The sequence below is a fragment of the Physeter macrocephalus genome, chromosome 6, assembly GCF_002837175.3.
Source record: "Physeter macrocephalus isolate SW-GA chromosome 6, ASM283717v5, whole genome shotgun sequence".
Lineage (NCBI taxonomy): Eukaryota > Metazoa > Chordata > Mammalia > Artiodactyla > Physeteridae > Physeter > Physeter macrocephalus.
Window position 1 is genome coordinate 49633385 of NC_041219.1, and position 20552 is coordinate 49653936.

At 62.2% G+C, this 20552-nt stretch overlaps 1 protein-coding gene across 1 annotated transcript in view; it reads left to right on the forward strand.

Moving 5' to 3' along the window:
• Window positions 1–20552, forward strand: part of TBC1D22A (TBC1 domain family member 22A) — a 299657-nt gene that overhangs the window by 208980 nt on the left and 70125 nt on the right. Inside the window, exon 11 of the mRNA XM_028491478.1 lies at window positions 51–178. Coding sequence (XP_028347279.1) covers window positions 51–178 — 128 coding nt within the window. The remainder of the gene's footprint in view (window positions 1–50; window positions 179–20552) is intronic.

Below are 20552 nucleotides of genomic sequence, written 5' to 3' on the forward strand. Positions count from 1 at the left end.
AACTCCGGGGGCTCTCCTGACAGCCGCGGGGCCTGTGTTTGTCCCTGCAGGGCAAGTCCACCGGCACCTGGACCAGCACGAGGTGAGGTACCTGCAGTTCGCCTTCCGCTGGATGAACAACCTGCTGATGCGTGAGGTGCCCCTGCGCTGCACCATCCGCCTGTGGGACACCTACCAGGTGAGCGCCCCCCGCAGCCCTCCCTCCCGCAGGGTGCCCGCGGTGGAGCCGGGCCAGGTCCTCCCCCACGCGGGGCCGGGCCGTGTCCCCGGCCCCTCGCCTCCTGCCGTCTTCTGCTCTGGGTCCGTTTGCTGCGCTCGATTCTGCCTTCGAAGCATCCTCTCCACTGAAGTGCGGTCTTTTTAAAGTCCGCTTCTGGCGTTCTTGTCATTTGACTAGATGTAAGACAGGGAAAATAACTTTCTGTAGTTTTACCTGTAGCTGTGCAGTTTGCACTTCGGCCGGGGCCCCGGGGCAGGTGTAACTCCAGCGAGACTCTGAGCCGTATCTGCCGGGCGCACTCGCGCTCAGGACTCACACCTTGTGTGTGCTTTGAGTCACTCACGATAAAGATTTTAGAAAGTCCCAGACAGATTCAGCGCGCTGTGAAGTTTCCTCCTCTCCACAAACCACCTTCGTTCCCTTGAGTGTCACGTTGCTCATTCTAACGCCTCTCCAGTTTCTTGGAGATGTTTGCTGAGGCTGAGGCCGTGCCGGGGGTTCCTCGCTGGCCTTTCCTCGTGCCTCGCGGCGAGCAGGCACCTTGTGTGGGCTTGGAGTGGCGTCCCCTCGGAGGCTGGCTTTCATTCTTAACTCCGGGAGGCAGGGTTTTCCTGCCCTGGGCGCCAGCCCTTCGTGGGCCTTGGACGGGGCAGCAGCCTTTGGAGGCTGCGAGAGGGAGCGCCGGGCCACGGGCTTCTTCGTTGGGCAGCAGGGGTCCCAGGCGCGGGGTTGGGCTCCCGCGCACGGACGTCCGCGAAGACGGCGGTGGGGTCCCGAGGCCCCGAGCAGGCTGGAAGGGCCTCGCGCCCCGGCCTCCTCATCAAAGGAGCCCTTGGTCTAGATGGTGCGATCATCCTGTGCGACGGGGACCTCGAGCTGCTGCCCTGCTGGCCCCCATGCCCGCCAGCCTTGAGTTCTGAGCACATTTCTCCCAGGTCATCGAGAACAGGAGCCCAGAGCTTTGTTCCTCACGCTGGCCCGTGTGCCCGTTTGCCTGCGTGCCCGTGTGCCCGGCGCGGGGTCTGTGGCTGTTTTCGTGGCTCTGAAGCCTTGTGTTGTGACTTTGCTTTTCCTTTTTGCAGCTGTGTGTTCTAATGGTGTTGGTTACAGAAATTATGACTGGTCAGTAGCCGCATCCAAATCCCCCACTTTGGTTTTGCTTTCGTAGGTACTTGACAGCTACAGAATTTCTAGCCACTCACGTTTCCTGGGATGTAAAGCTGTTTTTGGGGGGCCGTTTGGTTAAAGTGGCCATTGGCCTGGTGCTATCGATCAGGTCTCAGTTACGTCACAGGAAACAAAACTTCGTATCCCGTAAATTTTGAACGCTCTCTACTAGTGATGGGTTACACTGAGGTCCTGACCCCCCTCCTTAAACACAGAGCTCCCTGTAATACTGTCCTCATTATGAATAAATTAGGTATTAAGCCAGTTGCATTTCGAGGAGCAGAAAATGGATCTGCACGTCTGTGGTCCTGCACCGCTTCATGGAAACTCCTAATAGATATTAAAACTTTAAGCATAATTGTGGCATCTTTATTGAGTTAATTTTCTTGAAATTAAATTTTGTTATGAATTGACTCATTTGTGCCATGGACTGATTGTTGAACTGACAGTACCCTCGTCATAAACCTTTTCATATCTTAAAAATTGGGGGTATTTCTGTTTTACAGGCCCAAGTAACCATGAAATTGTATTGCATCTTTTGGCAATGAAAATACCTAGTGATCATAGGATGGCAATCGGGTGATTACTCTCCCTTAAACTAGGGTGTTTATGAGCTGGGCCATCACAGGTTTCAGTAACTCTTTAATCCCTTACGAAGTAGCTTAAAATCCTCTTGGGACATGTGTCAACAAAAGCCTATCCACGATCTGTCCCAGGCCGTGGACTCGATGGTGGCACACAGATGAATGAGGGGCATTAGTTACAAGGAGGGAAAAAGGCAATTCAAAAGTGCAGACCATCCAGAAGTGGCCCGCAGAGCAGGGAGGTGAGCCCTGCTCCCTGGGCGCGTGACGTGCCCCACGCGAGCCGGGCGCTGGGTGCGGGCCGCCGTGGAGGCCGCTGTGGCTGAGCAGCCGGTCCAGCTCCCAGAGGGAGCCGGTGGAACGGGTGCGTCCCACTGCCATAGCTGGAGCCGACACATGGATTCTGAGGACCTCAAACGAGAGAGAAAACTCTGGGCCCGTGTGCTGCGCTGTGGGTCCACGGCCGCAGGGCTGAGGCCGTCGGGGCAGCCGGGGTGCGCTCCGTCCCGCCCGTGTCCTCCCGGCCCTCGCTTCCCCTCCCGTGGGCTCCCCTCCGCGCCCCCGCTCCGTGTGGAGGAGGGCCCCACGGGGCTGACGGGAGAGCACGCGGGTGTTTCCAGCCACACCTGCCACCTCCTGCTGCCACCTGGACAGTGAGGCCGCGCCCGGCCCCCCGGGTCCGGCCTCGAGGGCCTGGGGGGCCAGTCCCGGGCTGCGGAGGGCTGGGACAGCAGGCCGGAAAGCAGCTCGGCTGCGCGTTTCGGGGGGCTTGGACTCCAGGGCACCCTGCCTGCTGGCGGGCACCGAGCGGCGCTTCAGCTCCCGCCCCTCCGCACTCAGAGCTGCTCTGCGCCCCGAGGCCCGCGTTCCAGCCTCAGCGGGCCTCCCTCGGGGTCTTTGGTTTCACGCACCTTCTCTGGAATTGCTTTCCTGTGGAAAAACAGCCACAAATGCGGCTTCCATTTTATTGTAACGTGGGTGGGCCCCGGACGGTGGCCGTGGCTCGGGGCTGGTGGGCCTCTGCGTCCCTGCGAAGCCCAGGGCTGCTCCAGGGCTGCTCCTCGGGCGTCTCCCGGCAGCGGCCGGAGTCCTGGGGCGCGCGTCCCTCCCGGCCGGCGCCCTGGGCGCATAGGTGGGTCCTAGGGCTGTGCTCCCACCCCGTGTCCCTGGCTGCACTTTATGTCTGGAGGCCTGGTGGGCACAGGCGACTGACTGCAGGGCCCGCAACCCCCGACCCCGGGCCAGCCCATCCCCCAGCAGTTCCTGGGACAAAAGCCGCCCTTCTGTCTGAGCCGCTTGACCTCCTCCCGGACCATGGGAGTGGGTGTGCCTGTGCGCTGTTGAGGAGGGTCCTTGGTCCCCCAGTTGCTCGCTCTCTGGAATGTGCACCGGGACAGCAGTCCCAGCACGCGGGAGAGGACCTCGGCGGTGCAGCAGCCACCCTCCCCCCCCGCCCCCCCGGGGGACCTGCCTGGGAGGACACAGCCAGAGGGGTCGGCACGGGCTGATTTCCTGAACGATGGGAGATCGAAGTGCGTTTCCTGGTTTGTATTTGTTTTTCCTAAATGGCATTAGAATGTCGGCCAGCTCAAGGTTGCTTTAGCTATTCGGGGTCTTTTGTGGTTCCATACAAATTTTAGGTTTGTTTTACTGTATCTGTGAAAAATGCCATTGGAATTTTGATAGGGAATGCTTTGAGTTGCTTTGGGTAATATGGACGTTTTCACAGTACTGATTCTTTCAATTCACAAAGGAGGAGTGTCTTTCCATTTATTTATGTCTTCTTCAATTTCATTCATCAGTGTTTTTTAGTTTTCAGTGTACAGATTTTTCACTTTCTTGGTTAAATGTATTCCGAAGCATTTTGTTTTTGTTGCAGTTGTGAAGGGGATGGTTTTCTTAATTTCTCTCTCCGATAGTTCATTGTTAGTGTATAGAAGAAATGCAACCGAGTTCTGCATATTGATGGTTTTTTTATCCTGTAACTTTACGGAACTTGTCTAAAGGTAATGAAATTATCTCACAGAGGTATCTACACCCTCATGTTCACGGCAGCCGAGATATGGAACAACCCAAGTGTCCATCGGTGGATGAAAAGATGAAGAAATTGTGTGTGTATACACGTATGTGTGTCTATATATACGTGCGCGTGCGCGCACACACACACACACACACACAATGGAACGTTACTCGGCCTTTAAAAGGAAGGCCCTCGTGGGCGTGGCTGACGTGGCTTCGGGAAGGTCAGGGGAAGAGGCGGGGCAGCCGGAGGAGGGCGTCCCTGGGCAGGAGAGAACACAACAGAGTGAGAGCCAGGGAGAGAGGCCCCAGGGCAGCAGGAGAGGCTCTAGCATGACGGGACCCCCCGAGAGGGGAGCCTCTAGGCACTCGTGGGTTTTCCACACTCAAAAAATAGGACCAGTGTGACCGAGGAACTGAATTTCTAGTTTTCATTTTGGTTCACTGAGATTTATATTGAGCAGGCCCGCCCAGGGTAGCTGCATGCAGCACTGCTCTGGCAGGGACTGGTGGAGTCCGCGGGTCAGGACTGTGGGCATCGGGCAGCCGCGGGCAGGTCAGGACCCGTGGGCATCGGGCAGCAGCGGGCAGGTGCAGGTCCGGCGGGGCAGTGACTCGAGCCAGCCCTGGGGAGAATGTGAGGAAATGGACTTGGCTGGAGCCCCCTGTCCTCCGAGAGGCGTGCCTGTGCAGGGAGGGGGCCGCGGTGGGAAACCCCGGGCATTTCCAAGCTGACGGGCTTGTCGGTAGAACTGAAGAGGTGGGCACGCCGGGTGGTGGACAGCTCTGCCCCTGTCCCTCCTTCCCCGGCGCCCCGAGGCAGATTCAGAAGGGTGTGCTCCGCTGGGACCTGTCTTGGAGTGAAAAAGAACGTCAGCAGCTTTCTGGAATGGAAATGTGAGAGCCAGGTTCTCAGAACGGTGGTATCTGTTCTCTACATTCTAGTAACTTCCTTCCTTCCCATTCCGGCTCTGACTGAGGTCTTCCCATCACTGGCTGATACTCGGGGCGTGAGCCCTGGTGGAGCCGGGGCCCCGGGCCAGGGGAGGGGGCGTCCAGCCTCGTGTCCACGCAGAGGTGACGACGTGTGTGACGTCAGGAGTGGCCGTGGCCCCCGCCCCATCCCGAGGACGGCGGCTTGGCCAGGTGAGGGCGTGCTGAGGGTCCCCACGGAGGCTGACGTTTTCCACAACCTAGTGATTGTGTTAGAACAAAAGGAAAAACTTCCTTTTGCCAGGTGAGTGTCGCCAGGTGGCTTCACTGGCTTAAAGCATTTATTAAATTCCTTCTTAGTGGCGTCTAAAGGCCACTGGAGTTCTAATTAAGAATGTATACGTACTGCTCGTGTCCCCGAGTGCGTCTTTAGGGGCCGGCTGTTGACACAGGAGAGCAAACGTGGACACACACACTTCGGGGCCTGGCTGGCGAGCGGCTCCTTTTCTCAGCGCCCCTCCCTCCTGGCGCAGGGCCGTCTCACACGAGCCTCAGAGCAGCCTGGGCTGGTGCTGCCGGCCCTTGGCCCTGGCTGTTGGCACACATGCCGTCAGAGGGAAGTGGCAGGAGGGCGTTTTCTGCCAATAAAGCTCTGCATCGCTCCTCTGTGGCCAAATGGAACATAAGGATTTGTTTAGATGTTCCACGTAAGCCCCGTGGATACTGTGACCTCTGGGACTCTCCATCCTAGCCCAGCGCTGCCCTCGTAGCCTCGGGCAGGTCCACTGTCCAGAAGCTCAGCTCCTAGGATTGCTGCTGGGACTGAAGGAGGAGTTTCTAATGCAAGGGTCGGCAGGCAGGTCCTGTAAAAGGGCGAGGCAGGCAGCATCGTGGGCCCCGGGGCCACGTGGGCTGCTCAGCGGCTCCGCCGTTCGGGCCCAGGGGCAGACGCGGCCACGTCAGCCAGACTCGTGGGGACCTGGGTGCTTCCCAGGCGGAGCTTCGAGAGCACCATGCACGCGGCGGGCGCCGGGTGAGAGCCCTTCTCTTCCCACGCCTCTGTCCCCGGTATTTTGTGAGCTGTACAAATCCTGGCTTTTATTGCCGGGCTGTCACTGTTATCAGCCAGTTTCTACAGAAATTGGAGCTGGGGTCTCGGAGCTCAAGTGACTTGGCTTCTGCATCATTCCAGCGGCGTGTGGCCCAAGCAGGGTCCCACCACCTGGGCCCCCGCCGTGCGCGTGTCCCCGGCCCTGGCCGAGCACTCTGCCGTGTGCGGGGACGGTGGGGCTGCGGTCTGAGGAGCTGGCACCCTACAGCTCTCTGTGTGTGAGGGCAGGGGACCGAGCTGCAGCCTTCCGCTCTCATGCGGTGGCAGGGCTGTGTGTTGAGCTCCTCCAGGGTCCTGGGGGCCTAGCTGGGCCCTTTCTGAGATGCGGCCCCGTGTCTCACAGCTCCCGGCCGCGCGAGTCAGGGACCAGGGCAGGGCAGGGCCTCCGGGCCCGTTGAAGGCCAGCTGCCAGCTGCCCCCGACACGCCAGGGCCCCCGCTGGCTGCTGCAGAGCCCTGCGCGCCCCGAGGCCCTGAGCTGGCGCTGATCCCACGATGCCTCGTCTGCTGCGGCCGACGTGGCCGTTTGCACCATTTTAGGTGAAGTCTCCCCATTGGTGCAGCCTCCCTATCCTTGGAGGCGGTGAGCAAGCTGCCGCCAGAGGTGAGGCCGCCCCTGCACTTCAGCTGACTTCCCGGCCTCCCGGGAAGGAGCCCGGCGGTGTGGGACCCCTGTGGCCGGCCGGGCCCCGGGGTCACAGTCAGTGCTCGTTTGTTGGGCGCCTGCTGTGGGCCTGGCCCTGTCCTCGGCGCCGGGGATCCAGCCACGGAAGAGGTGGGTCCTGATCTCACAGAGCCCGCCTCCCGGCCAGGGAGCCCAAGCAAACCCTGGGAAGAAGGTGGGCCTGGCTGTGTGGGGGGCGGGCGTGGGGCTGTGCAGCCGGGGGTGGCCGGCGGGAGGGAGGTGGCCCGCAGGAGGTGGCCCTGCAGGGGCGCTGCTCTGTGTGACGGGTGCTGTGGGAGGGGCTCTCAGGGAAGAGCATTTCAGGCTAACGGCGTCCTGAGAGCCCGGCCGGGACGGGGGGCGTGTGGAGAGGCCCGCAGGCTCCAGGCGAGAGGCGCGAGCAGAGCTGGATCTGCAGTAGCCAGGCACCGCGTGTGCCTGTGCCCGATGCCCAGGCATCTCCAGGCTGGGACGTCTGGTGAAGGGCACAGTACGGGTGTTTCCAGACTTCATGTACACCCTGGAGTTTGAAGGTGGAGTCAGAGGGACGGGCTGAAGAGCGAGAGACGAGGCCGGGTCGGGGGATGCTTCTGGGAGGGCCTGCAGTGGTGCCCGCTGCCGGGTGTCCGTGTGCTGCCCTCCTGCGGGCACCGCCCCCTAGTGTGGCCTGCAGGTGGTGACTCACCTCCTACAAGGGGATCCAGCAAGCGTTGGGGATGTCACCTCTGAGACTGTGACCCCGTCTCTCTGCTCCCACCCTGGCTTGCCCCGAGGGGAGCTGCTGCCACGTTGTCAGCTGCCCAGAGGGGAGGACCCGAGGCTGCCATCAGCCACGGGAGCGAGCCTGGGGACACGAGATGACCACGGCCCCAAGCTGGCCCTGGGCTGAGCCTGTGAGAGGCCCTGAGCCAGAAGACCCAGCCGAAGCCAGGTCTGAGCCACGCAAACAGCAAGATGAGGGCTGCTTGTCCGGCTCCGGTTCGTGGAGTTTGTTGAGCAGCGGGAGATAATTCATGCATTCGTGCTTTGGTGGCAGGAGATGGTTCAGGTCGCGTTTACTGGGGTGGGCGAGATGGGGTGGGATAGACTGGAGAGGGCGTGGGAGGGAGGAGTCCTGCCGGGCTTCCTGTGCTGGAGACGCCTGTTGGCCCTCGAGGGGAGGGGCCCTGGGCGGCCGGCGGAGGCCTGGCGCTTGCTCCGGAGACTTGCAGGCAGGTGGCAGGAGGTGGCAGCTGTCGGCGGAGAGGCGGGCTGTGGAGGCCTGCGGCAGATGAAGCCCTCAGCTGGGGCCTTTGAGTTTTCAGATCCGTCCTTGATGTCCACACAGAGTGAGCACGGTGTTGGTACCCACTAATGCTTTCAGATGAAAAAAAATTTTTTTGCAAACGATGGGAGGCGGCGGGGGGGGCGGGTACCTCCCCAGAAATAACTTTGAATTTGGAGTTCCGCCTGTCAGCCCGTGGAAGTTAGTTCTACTGATAACACTTTTCTAAGCCCAAAGGGGGCGTGTCTTCTGATGTCCCACGGGCATCTGTCTTTCCTTCTATCCGCCCTTCTTTCCCTCCCTCCCTCCACCCAGCTACCTGCCCACCAAGTACAATGTGAACCCTGGTGCACAAAAAACAGGGCGGGGTGGGGCTCTGGGACTCCCCTGAGACATCCGAGGCAGCGTCCCTGCCCCCCGGGGGTTTGCAGCCTGAGGCGGAGGTGGACTCGTGACGTAGTTACAGCCCGGGCAGGAAGCGCTGTGATGGAAGTAATGAAGTAGGCGCCGGGGACTTGGGGGGCACCGCACTCTGCCCAGGGGTGCCGAGGGGGCTTCCCGAGGGGACCTTGAGGGTCGGAGGGTGCACGGGGAGTTCTTGCGGAGGACGGGGCACAGAGCCGGCTCGGGGCGAAGCAGGGGCAGCTTGCACGGGAGGGAGCGCGTGTTCCAAGGCTGGAAGAGGCAGGTGGGCACGGCTTGCACTGCAGGGTCTGCGCTGGGTGTGGTTGTTCCGGGTGTTTGGGGGCCGGGACAGAACAGGGGCCGTGAAGGGCGGCAGGCCTATGGTCTCATCCACGGAGGTGGGCCAGCTCTGTTCCCAGATGGTGACTTGACCTCTGCAGACCTTGGTTTCCTGTCCGTAAAAGAGAACAGAGCCTGCTCCCGTGGCCACGCCTCTAGCTCCACCTGCAGCGCTTACCTGGAGCTGTGGCCACGCCGCCAGTCCCACCTGCAGCATGACCTGTTACTGTGGCTGCACCTCAAATCCCACCCGTGAAGAGTCCCCATTGCTGCTGTGAGGGCCGCCTCGGGGCTCTGGTGAAGGCGCCGGCGCTCAGCTCTCGGTCACGGTTCTCGCCAGCCCCGCATCCTCCCGCTGGGCCGTGGCGGATGGAGCCCTGGGGCCCAGGGGAGGAGCTGGCGGGGCGGCCGGGCATCCTGCCGAGGTGTTCGTGTGGGCGCGGTGGAGGGGCCAGGCATGCAGGGGTGCCCGGAGCTGCAGGCTCTGCCCCGTCGCTTGTCCAGCCTCGTCTTTGGGTCGTTGCCACCTCGGCGAGTGGTGCTGCGTTCGGGCGATGTGCACACTTTCCCGAGGCTCCAGCCTCTGTTCCGTGGTCCTGCGTTTCCAGGGGTCGTTGGGACCCGCTCTTCGACTCCTCTGCAAGGTGGCCCTGGGCCCTCACACTCCGCGGTACCCTCAGGAGTGTGGGTTGCGGTGCCTGGTGGTGCAGAGCACGCTCGGTGCAGAGCCCACGGGGTGCCGAGCTGGGTGCCAGCCGCGCGGCTCTCCTGACCCTTCCAGGGCTCTGCAGCGCGATTCTCAGTGAATCAGGCGGCGGTGACCCTGATGGATTGGGTTAATCTAATTAGACTGGAGAAGCAGGTCTCCTTAGAGCATACTTTTTCATAAGCCCATTAAGGTTTGAGGTCGTGAGCATTTCACGTGGGCCCCCCTCCAGGAAGCAGGCGTAGATCACTGTCAGCCGGGGAAGGGTATAGAAAGGAGCATATTCAGTGAGACTGTGCTCCCTGCTAAGCTTGCGGGGAGGAGCTGGAAGAGGCTGTACCCCCTCCTCCAGAGCGGCATTGAAACGGTGGCCTGGGGATTTAGAGGTAGTATTTAAGAAGTATGGAGAACGTCCTTAGTGACGCTAAGACTTTCTTTTTTCCTGTCTCCATCAGGATGGGTTTATCAGAACTTATTCAGGGCTTGGGGGCGGTGGCGACGTCTTCCCTCTGCAGGCCTGGTTCAGGCTGAGCGAGGCCTGTGCTGCTCAGTCCTTGCTGCGGGTCTGCGCGTCTTGTCACTTCCCCGTGGGTGCACCACCGAGCCCCGGTGCTGGCAGGCTGTGGACTCTGGGACAGGCCCCCCGTCCCTTAGTGAGCGGTTAGGTGCACCCAGGGGGTGACCCGGAACAGCCGGTGGGTGACGGAACCGCAGAGAACAGCTGAGGAGGGAGAGGCCCCTGGGGAGACACGTGCTGCCCACGTCTAAGGGCCGGGCCTGGCGCTGGCATCCGACCTGGCCTTTGGGGCTCTGGGTGTGGAACTGGGATGCGTGGGCAGAAATAACAGGGGTCAGCATCCAGAACGTGTTCCTGCTGGCTCTGCGTCTCCCTGACACGGTGCCCCCGTCTCCCGGGTCCCGGCTCCCGCGCAGCCACGGCGCCGGCTGCCGCTGCCGCGGGCCATCCCCGCGTGTCCCCCCCCCCGACCCCCGCCCCAAAGCGGGGCTGCTGGAGCCCTGGCTGGGTGTCCAGGGTCTCGTGTGCGTGCGTTTCAGGTGAGGAGGCTGGAGGCCTCGCGCAGGGCTGCACTGAGCATAATAGCTCTGTCGCGTTTGTGCTCGGCTTTAAAATGATGCGTTTATGAATGTTTTATCTGCACTGTGACCTGAAGCAGCTTGTCTGACGTCCTTTGGCCTCTGGACAGAAGGCTCAAGAGAACTGGGGGCTGTTGGAGGAGACCCAGAGGAGACAGGATGTGTCCCTGTGCGGTGGCCCCGGGCGCACGGAGAGGGCAAGGAGGCGTCCGGCCTCCAGCCCAGCCCCAGCGGCTGCAGAGCCCGGGCGTCCTGACGGGGCTGCGAAGGGAGTGACGATCCCTGAGGTGTGTCTTTGTGGCCGCTGAGCTGGTCACCTGCACTGGGCGTGGCCGTCCAGCCCCTCAGCACCTTGGGCGGCAGGGGCGCAGAGGAGGGGAAGGCCCAGGCAGGGAGGGGAGGGCAGGCCGGCGGGTTCCCAGGGCGCCGCGCTGGGAGCCGGCAGCTGTGCGGGACGTGGAGCCGGTGGCGTTTAGAGGGTCTCCGCCTGTGCACACGCCCTGGGCGGCCGGCTCTGGGAGACGCAGGGGAGAGCGCCCTCCCGCCCTCCGGCCGTCAGGCTGTGGCACGGGGCTGGGGTCCCTCAGCCGTGCGCAGGCTCTGGCTTCTTTTTGCCGCAGAATCTACTGATGCCCTGTGTTCACCTGCCCTCAGGAGGCCCTCTGTTCAAGAGCCTGGGCTTTGCCCCCATCTGGCGGCCGAAGGGGCTGTGCAGGCATCGTGCGCTTTTGCCTCTTCCCTGGGCCACTCGGGCTGGGCTTCCCCGTAGCTGTGGGTTGAGGGCAAAAGGAAGGGCTCGTTCACCTGTGCCTTAAATGAAAGGCTAGGCTGCTGTCAGCCCAAGGGGTGAGAGCAGGAGCGAGAGACCAGCAGAGGAGGGGCCCAGCTGAGGCCGCCGCGCGGGCGGGAGCTGGCTCCCTGCGTGTGGGCGAGACAGGAAGCCCAGGGCAGAGCCTGCGACTCACATGGCGTGCGTGGACCTTCCGTGGTGACACTTCCTGGGGTCCGCCAGGCCCAGGCACCGTTGCCCTGGGAAGGACAGAGTTCATCGTTGTTGGGCGAGGAGGGGTGGCGTCGGCTCTTTGCTGGCCCGCTTTCACAGCCCAGGTGTGGGCCGGCCGCTCTGGGCTCTCTGGGTGGGCCCGCTGGGAGGCGGGGCCCGGTGTGTTCCCCAGCACATGCGCTTGTTCTGCCTCGACCCCTGCCCCTGGTTACACAGGCCTCCTTACCAGGCGAGGGCAGAGGGCAGAGGGCAGAGGGCAGGTAGACTTGGCATCTCAGGTGCTTGTGATGGCGGCTGCCAGGCCTGAGGGGGGTGGGACAGGCGGAGTCACAGTGGGCCCTGGGACACCTACCCCCGCCGGACCTTGCTCGTGTGCCGGCCCGGTGCCCTCGCACGACCCCCACGTGCACGGGGCCACTGAATGAGAGTCGCCGTCCTTGCCTGTCTCCTCCCCCTGTGAATGCCCGGAGTGGGGCGGGGCAGGGCCGTCTGGCTCGCTGACCCTGGCGCCCCGGCAGGGCACCCGCTGCTCTTTGCTCAGGAGCGGCTTTGGGGGTGAGGACGCCTCGTGGGTGTGCCGGCGGACACGTGCTGAGAGCTCCTGGCAGACGGCATGGCCGTCCACGCAGGGGCGCTTCTCCTGACCACTGTGCCCTGGGTTTACAGACTCTTCTTTAAGGGTCTAGCGTTGCCCGGTAATTACCCTGATTTTTACGTCCTCTGGAAGAAACTCAAAAAGTAAAAGTTAGCCTGCCAGTTGCCTTCTGGAGCTTGGCCTGGCGCATCCCAAGTGTGGGGAGTATTCTCAAGGTTTCCAGTCCGATTTTCCGTGACCTTTTGTTAATGGCCACGAGGAGAAGGCTGTGGTGCCCTGGGGTGAGCACTCAGTGCTGCCGGTGGGCTTTGGCTTCTTCCTGGGCCCTGGGAGACCAGGCTTCGTGACAGGAGGACGGTGTCCGGGGCCAGCCATTGGCTTCCTCTCGCTGTGTGAGCATCGAGCTTTCCAAAGGCTAACCTGGCTCCTCCGCAGACCTCTTTGTACTTAACCGTGAGCGCAGAGAAGGCTGCCGAGCAAAGGACAAGCCTGCCCCGCGTTCACCGAACATCACGGCCCCTTGGCTGGCACCAGTCGCATTGCTGTAGGTAAACCGTAGGCCACGATTAAATTCCCAGTTGGCCGCCTTCACTGCTTATTTTCTAAAATTTTATATTCTTTTACTTCACCCTGAGAGTATGTTGCAGAAACTTTTGAGAGAAAAGAAAACCCTCCCCCTGACATGACTAGCCACTGTGGAAACATGCTAGTGTTTCTCCTCCATCTTTTCTCGGCAATTTTTTTAAACGTAGTGATCACGTATCGTATACAGGTTTGCTTTCTGCATTTGTTACACTGCCCCATCGTGACGTTATTTTTCCCCCCTGTATGCGTTCCTAGTCCTCACAGCCATTGCTTTAAAGGTTGCATAATATCCTGCCCTGTGGATATATTATCGTCTGCTTAAAGGTGGTGGGTCAGTCTTGCAGTGTAATTATGACTGTGATGTGACCTCTTTGTGCTTAGAGCTTTTTCTGTATTAAGAGTCCCTTAAGACAGATTCGCAGGAGTGGCCTGACGGGGTGAGTGGGCGTGACGGCGTTCCAGGTACTTGGTGCAAATCGCTCTTCAGGGGCATCGCGTGGATGTCGTGACCAGCGATACGTGAGTGATGCTTTCTTCACCCTCGTCGTCATCAGGCTTTTTAACTAATGTTGTTTTTCTTAACTTGACTAAGCAATAGATGGTAACGCCTCGATTCTGGTTTTATTTCTGTGGTTACTGTTAAACCTCTAAAGCTTCGGATATATTGATCTTTAGCAGCTGCTGTGCTGTGTTTTACCTTTTTCTTGGTCCGTGGTTTCTCGGCGGGACATTTTGAAACCGTAGGGAATCAGTTGAGTGTACCCATCGCTGCCACCGGCGTTTGTCCGGGCCCGGGCTGGGACCCGCAGGACAGGCTGTCGGGAGGGGTGGAGCGGAGGGTATGCGAGCCCACCGCGGACGTGCAGCCGCTCCCCAAGTGGCGGCTGTTCACTCCAGTTTTTGGAAGAGAAAACCGAGGTTCAGAGAGGCCGTGATCCGTTCTCTGCGGGTCTCTCCCGCTGTCGGTGGCCACTCCGGCTGCCCTCCCTGTGTGCCCAGCTCCTGTTGCCTTGTGTATACCCCGCAGATCTGCCCCCAGGTGCGGCCTCACGGGCTCTTTGCTGGTGTGGCCGAGACCTCGCGGGGCAGAGGCGCTGGCCCCACTCGTCGCGATTCCGGCCGCGCTGCCTCCCCACTTCTCAGGCCCTCGGAATCCAGGCGTTCCTGTCCCCCTCGTCCGTGTGATAACAGGACAAAGGCGCCTTGCCTCCTGCTGAAGTCCAGCAGCAGGGCAGGCGGCAGGCGCCTCCCGATCGCCGATGCCGCACCGTGATGCCCGCGCTGCGGTGCCCTGGGGAGACGGCAGGGGTGCTGGCTTCCGGGTCCTTTAAGTCACGCCCCCGCCCGTCGTGGCCGTGTGACCGGGGAGGCAGGCGGTGCGTTTGACACGGGCCTGGGGCGTGTGCGCGGGGCCGGGAGCCCTCGGGGCCGGCACCGCCTCTCTTTGGGGACCAGGCTTCTGGGCCGAGCGTGTCCTCAGAGCCTCCCTCCTCTGGACACGGGCCGCCTGTCCCCTTGTCCCCATGCCCCCGGTGGCTGTCCCTGCCCCCCGTCCTTTCTGCTCCCAGGGCCGCACGTCAGCATGTAACCGCGCTTCAGAGCCTGCGTGGGCTTCCTTTACCCAGAGCAGGCGAGGCTCAGGGAGGCCGGCCCAGGAGAGGGGGCTCCTCGAGGGCTGGGCCTCGGCCGCGTGGGTCTCTGGGTCCCAGCGTCCAGAACAGCGTCTGGCACAGACGTGCTGCGGTCAGTGCCTGTTAAACCAAGTGGCGTAAAGGAAATGACCTTGAGGACTCGTGTGTCCGTGCTCGAGCACCTGCGGGAGGCGTATGGGGTCCGAGGAGGTTGGGCCACTGGGTGGCCTTTCCCCCCGCCCTGCCCACGCTGCTGTGGCCGCGTCCCACGCTTCCCTCGGCCTCCTCGTAGCAGCCGGCTGCGGTCGGCGCCCTCACGGCCACCTTCAGGTGAGGGAATCGGGGCTCAGCCAGGGCAGTGCTCTGTGCAGAGCCGCCGGCCGGTGTAGCGGGCCTGGCAGACAGGCCTGGCTGCGGGGCACCCCTACCGCCCAGCACCCCCGCTTCCTGCTTTGTCGTGAATCCACGTACCGGGCGGCCGCGTGTTGGACGCGCGGAGCCCGTCCTCTGCTGGGGAAGGAGCGGGTGGTGGAGAGTAGTGAGAAACGGGGGGCCGGGGGGCGGGCAGCAGGGGCTTTCCCGGGTGGCTTCTCCCGACCTCCCCGCCACGCCCGTGCCCACTCCCACGCAGCCTTTGAGAAGCCTTGGCTTTGCGGCTACTTTTCATTGACATCATTTGAGCTGCAGATTTCAGGGGTTTTTTCGACGTTCCACTCGAACGTCGAGTTATGAGTGTTTTCACCCCCAACTTGAGCACATCTGTGTCCATCCCCTAGAGATGCCTGCTCACCGCAGGGACTGGACAATCACGTAAGATGTTTTAAAGACTGGAAAGAGTTGCGGATTTCCTAAAAGGTTTTTGTTTACCCCTTGCTGCCCAGCACGTCAGAATCAGAGCCTCCTCTTCCGTCGTGAACTAGTTCGAGTGACATGCAGGTGCTGCTTCTACCTGAGCCCTGGCAGCACCCCACGTGGTGTCCGGTCTGGAGGTGCCTGCCCTGCGGGGCCAGCACGCGTTTCTGGCTTTTACACTTTACAGGAACAGGAGGCATCTTATTATCATTTTGAAGACTGTGTTTGAAGAGGACCATCTACGACTCGCCGAGGCGTGGGTCCTGCGTCGAGCGTGGCTCCTCTGTGTCCCGTGACCGCTCAGCTGCCGGGGAGTGTTCGCTCCTGGCGCGGAGGCCTGGGGTGGGGGCACCGCGAGCAGCCTGGCCTCCAGGGACGGGGCGGGAGGTGGCACACCCTCATCCCTAAGTGGGACTCTGGGGGCGTGGGGCGCTGGAAGCAGATGCTCATTTGGGCGGGACTGGGGCCGTCCGTGCCCGACGGCCGGGCGCGTCCTCTGCACTCATCCGCTCCGTCGTGATTCCAGACCGGGTCGCCAGCAGCCAGCGCCCCCTGCCCGGGTCCCGAGCAGGCGCCCGAGGGCTCTCGCAGCTGGGCTGCCGCCGCTAAGGGCTCTTGACTCTGTTTTCGGGAAAAGCTGCTGACGCGTCTGCAGGCGAATAACTGCCGGATTACGTGGCAAGGAAGTGCTGTCAGAAAGGGGCGAGCGATTTGGTCACAGAGCCGCTCAGCAACCTGTGCTTTCCGGACGCTTTTCTGTTGTGGAGTGTGAATGGCCCAGGGCCCCTCAGGTCTCAGCTTGGCGGCGACACGGCGGGCTGTCGCCGACATTGCACTGTCGGCCGTCCTGTCTTTGCCCACTCGAAATACGCCTGCAGCCCCGCCCCCCCCCAGATGGCATTCACGGTCATGTAGGGTAGCTGTCGGGGTCCCTGGAGGGTGAGCTCCCGGAAGGCACGAGCCTCGTCTTCGTCCCCGACCCCCTCGGCCGCAGTCCTCTGTCCTTCTGGAGCACCTCAGGGGCGACGTGCGTTAGGACTCAGCAGGGCCCGACTCACCCCCAAAGGCTGCTCCCCCCGCCCCGCCCCGGCTCTCTTCTTTGCCTGGCGGCGGCCCCGCTTTCCGCGGTCCCGAGTCCCCGGGGCTGTGTCCTGTCCGTGCCCTGGCTGAGCGGCCTCTGCCCTCACGGAGGCTCTGCACGGAGACGCGAGGATGGCTCAGCCCCTCGGGACAGTCCATCCACAGCGCTGACCTGTCTCTCTCCTAGAGCTTTATACAGATGGAACCCGCGCAGGATGTGCTGTCTGTCTGGCCTCTTTCACGCTTTATAATTATCTTGAGATTTATTCATGATTTTGCACTGTAAGTAAGTTCGTGCCTTTTAATCGCTGAGTCCTCCTTTGCCGTGAAGGAGTCTTTCCTTAAAACCGCTACTTCCTCCCCGTCTCGAGGTTAGGAGGTGTGACAGGGTATGCCCTCAGCCCCCTTTCTTGGCCGTCAGGCAGGACTTGTGCTGTTCTCTGTGACGGTGATTCTCAGAGCCTGGTCCCCGGGGTGCAGCATGGCGTCACCTCGCCAGAAACGCACGTTCTCAGGCCCCACCTGACCCGCTGCATCAGCATCTCCGGGCTGGTCCAGCCACCTGTGTCCCAACAAGGCGGAGGAGACGCCGGCGCCCGCTCAGGCTGGAGGCCGCTGCTCTGGGACTGCGGGGAGGTCAGGACTCGGTCCTGGTGGTCGCGAGGTTCAGTCGGAGACGGCCGGTGGCTCTTGGAACAAAGGCGTCTCGTGTCCCGACTGGACCGCGGGCTGTCCTTCCCGCTCCTTTCTGCTCCGTTCCCACATGGGGGCACCGTGGATTCCTGACACGGTGTCTGGCGGCTTCTGTTGCTATCAAGATACAAAACGTAGAAATAGGCGGATGTTATGATATTAACGCAGAGAAGAGCAGGAAGGTGCCGCCGTCCCTCCCTGTCCCTGTGGGCGAGGAGAGGCACCTGGAGGCGTCCCGAGTCCTGAACGGGGCCCTTCGTCTGCCCTCGGGCCTCTCCCGCCCGGTGGCCCCTGCAGCGCACGGCGTGGCCAGTCTCCCCAGCCACGCAGCTGGCCTCGTCTGACGCCCGTCGCGCTCGGCCTCGGGCGCACGTTGGAATCGCTGGGGCAGTTTTAATTCCAGTGCCTCGTCGGACCAGGATCTTTGGAGGGGGGCGTCCAAGCAGCAACGGCTCCTGGCCCCCCCACCTCGATGAGCTCAGAGTTCAGCCAAGGTTGACCCTGTCCTGGACTCTCCCCTTCCCTTCCTCCCCACCTGTTGCTCCCGCATCTGCGACAACACGTGACCTCTCCTCCCATCGCCCCACCGGGCAGCACCCTCTGTCCCCGGGACGGTCACAGAGCCTCCTGCAGGCCGTGCTCGCGCTTGCTCTGCTGTCTCTCGCCCGCCGTCTGGCCCAGGCGCAGGGCCACCAGACCAGTGCGTTCGGAGGCCCCGGGGGCCGTGCGGTGGCGGTGCGTTAGCCGGTCCCCTCCCTCTGCTTGGAGTGGCTGCCCTGGGCCGCCAAACCCCCTCACCTGGGCAGCTCAACTCAGGCAGCCCTCAGGTTCCCTCTGGATTAGGTGCTGTGCTGGTTACCTGTTTCTGGGAAGCAGATCGCCCCGAGCTTCACAGATCAAGGTAACAATTGTCTGTTTCGCTCGTAGACAGGCCACTTACCCTGGATTCAGCAGAGATGGCCCTGCTGGGTGGCCTGGCTGGTGGCTGGAGAGCGCCCTCTGAAGAGGGCTGCCCGCCTGGCTGGCAGGTCGCTGCCGTCCCGGCAGGAAGCTCCGCGGGGCCTGGGGGCTGCTTGGGCTCCCTCTGGGCATGGCGGCCGGGTTCTGAGAAGCAGGTGGCCTCCGAGGCCGGGGAGAGGCCAGCACTGCACGGCCCCTTCCACGAAGGCCCACCCAGATCAGGGGAGGGAAGAGCCTCCGCGTCTCAGTGGAGCCGGGGCGGGTTCTGGGGGAGCTGGTGGGAGCGGGGCGCTTCCCAGGGTGGCGGCAGCAGTCGCCCCTGTCCGTGCCAGCGCCGCGAGGGCGGGTGTGTGAGGTCGCAGGCGAGTCCTGGGGCCCGCGTGTGGTGGCTCACGGGAGCGTGAGGTGGCCCCTTGGAACTGCACACCCAGGGGCGCCGTCCGCGTGGTGGTGTCGAGCGTTTGTTGCCCTGCAGCGGTTCTCTGGCAGGTGACGGTGACACGTGCTGCTCCAGCAGGATCATTGCCTCCTGTCCCGTCAGCGGGAGTAAAGAGTCGGGTTCGCACGACGGCCCCTGTAGGCCGAGCACAGCCCCGCGTCCGTCCACAGGCCCGCGCTTTCCATCGGCACAGAGAGAGAGAGTGGCCGAGCTCCCTGGAAAACAAGATCCCGCCGGATCCGCGTGTAAAGCAGACGCACCCAGAGCCCCGCGTCTCTGCCGCCTGCCTCCACCCCCAGCCCTCAGCACCCTCCGAGGCCTGCGGCCTGACACCTGAGGCCCAGGCCAACCCCACCCACCCCTGTATCGGAAGCCGCCTCCCCTTTGGGCCTGGTCGTCTTTCCGAGGTGGAGTCAAGCAAACCTGAGTTTCTTCCTTTCAATTTATGAACTTGCCCCGGTGCCTGGGACCGGTCTGATCCAGGCCCACACGCCTGTTTGGCCGAGGAGGGCCAGAAGCGCGTCCAGCACCTGCCCCGAGGAGCCAGGGACGCCTCTGATCCCCTGGGCCCTGGACCAGCAGGCGTTGAGCGGCCCGCACTCCGTGAGCGGGAGCTTCCAGAGGGCGTGTCTGCTCCATGACGGCCAACAAAGCAAGCAGCCGCTCACAAAGAAACAGCGAAACATGCGAGAAGTTCCAATTATTGGAAAGGTATCGGGGGCTTCCCTGGTGGCGCAGCGGTTAAGAATCCACGGGCCAACGCAGGGGACACGGGTTCGAGCCCCGGTCCGGGAAGATCCCACGTGCCGCGGAGCAACTAAGCCCGTGCGCCACAACTACTGAGCCTGCGCTCTAGAGCCCGCGAGCCACAACTACTGAGCCCGCGAGCCACAACTACTGAAGCCCGAGCGCCTAGAGCCCGTGCTCCGCAACAAGAGAAGCCACGGCAGTGAGAAGCCCGCGCGCCGCGACGAAGAGTAGCCCCCGCTCGCCGCAACTAGAGAAAGCCCGCGCACGGCAGCGAAGACCCAAGGCGGTCAAAAATAATAAGTAAAAAAAAAAAAAAAAAAAAAAAGTATTACAAGTTTTAACTTCTTGAATATTAAAAAATGGGAATATATATGCAAATGCAACTTAATCAGCCCATTTGAGCCTTTCAGCGTGCAGCAGACGCGTGCTTTCTGTTGGCAGACTTCCTTCTTGGGGGTGGACCCGTGGCGCTTCCCCTGTCCTTCTGCGTGAACCCACAGCCAAGCCCTGTTCCAACGGCTGGAAGTTTCTAATCGTTGGCTTTTGCCTTTGCCTTTCACAGGCCGCTTCCTGAAGGCCTGGTGTTTGGCTGTGTTAGTCGGTAGAAGCACGTGGTATCAGAGTGCTGACGGCTTGCCTTCTCTGGACCCGGGTTCAGATCTTGACTCCTGTGCTGTGTAGCTGAGTGGCCTTGGGTGCATCTGGCCGGGCCTGAAGCTCCGGGCCCTCGGGATGGGGTGGGCGGTGGCGCCTTGCTCTCCGTGAGCCTTAGGTTTCTCCTCTGGGAGGTGGTGCGGGCCAGAGCCTGACTTGTAACCACGCCTCCCTTGGTGTCCGGCCTTGGCTGATGAGTGAGCCTCTCCAGTCCTCAGCTCCCCAGCTGTGAGAGAGCGCCCTGCATGGTGCCTGCCTCCCAAGGCCGGTGACGCTCACCTCTCCTCTCTGCATTTCTCATGCCGGGGTCTGCATTCCGTCCCCGGCATCCTGCCTGTCTGGCTTCTGAAATCTCCTCCACGCGGTGCGCGTTGAAGTGGCCCTCGGCGGGGCTGGCACGGGGCGTGTGTGGCACCCCTCCCTCCTGCCTCTGGGCTGAGTGCAGGGTGCAGGCTGCTCGGCGCCTGCTGGTCCAGGGCCCAGGGGATCAGCGGCCCCAAGATGCTCCTGGAAGGCTTAGGGAGATGCAGCCCGGCCCAGCCACTTCCCCGGAGCCCCGTGGGAGTGAAGTGAAACCTCGCCCTCACAGGCAGAGAGACAGCAGCCTGCAGGGAGGGACAGGGCATGGATGCTGCTCAGCTTATGTCACAGCCTCCTTGGGGACCCCTGGAAATATTTGGGGGGTACAACCTCAAGGAAGAGCCTGGACACCCTTCTAGCCAAGCCTGAGGAGGTGGAGGACAAGGTTGGGTGTGACTTGTGTGGTGTATTGGTTTCCTAGGGCTCAGCGACCAAGCACCACAC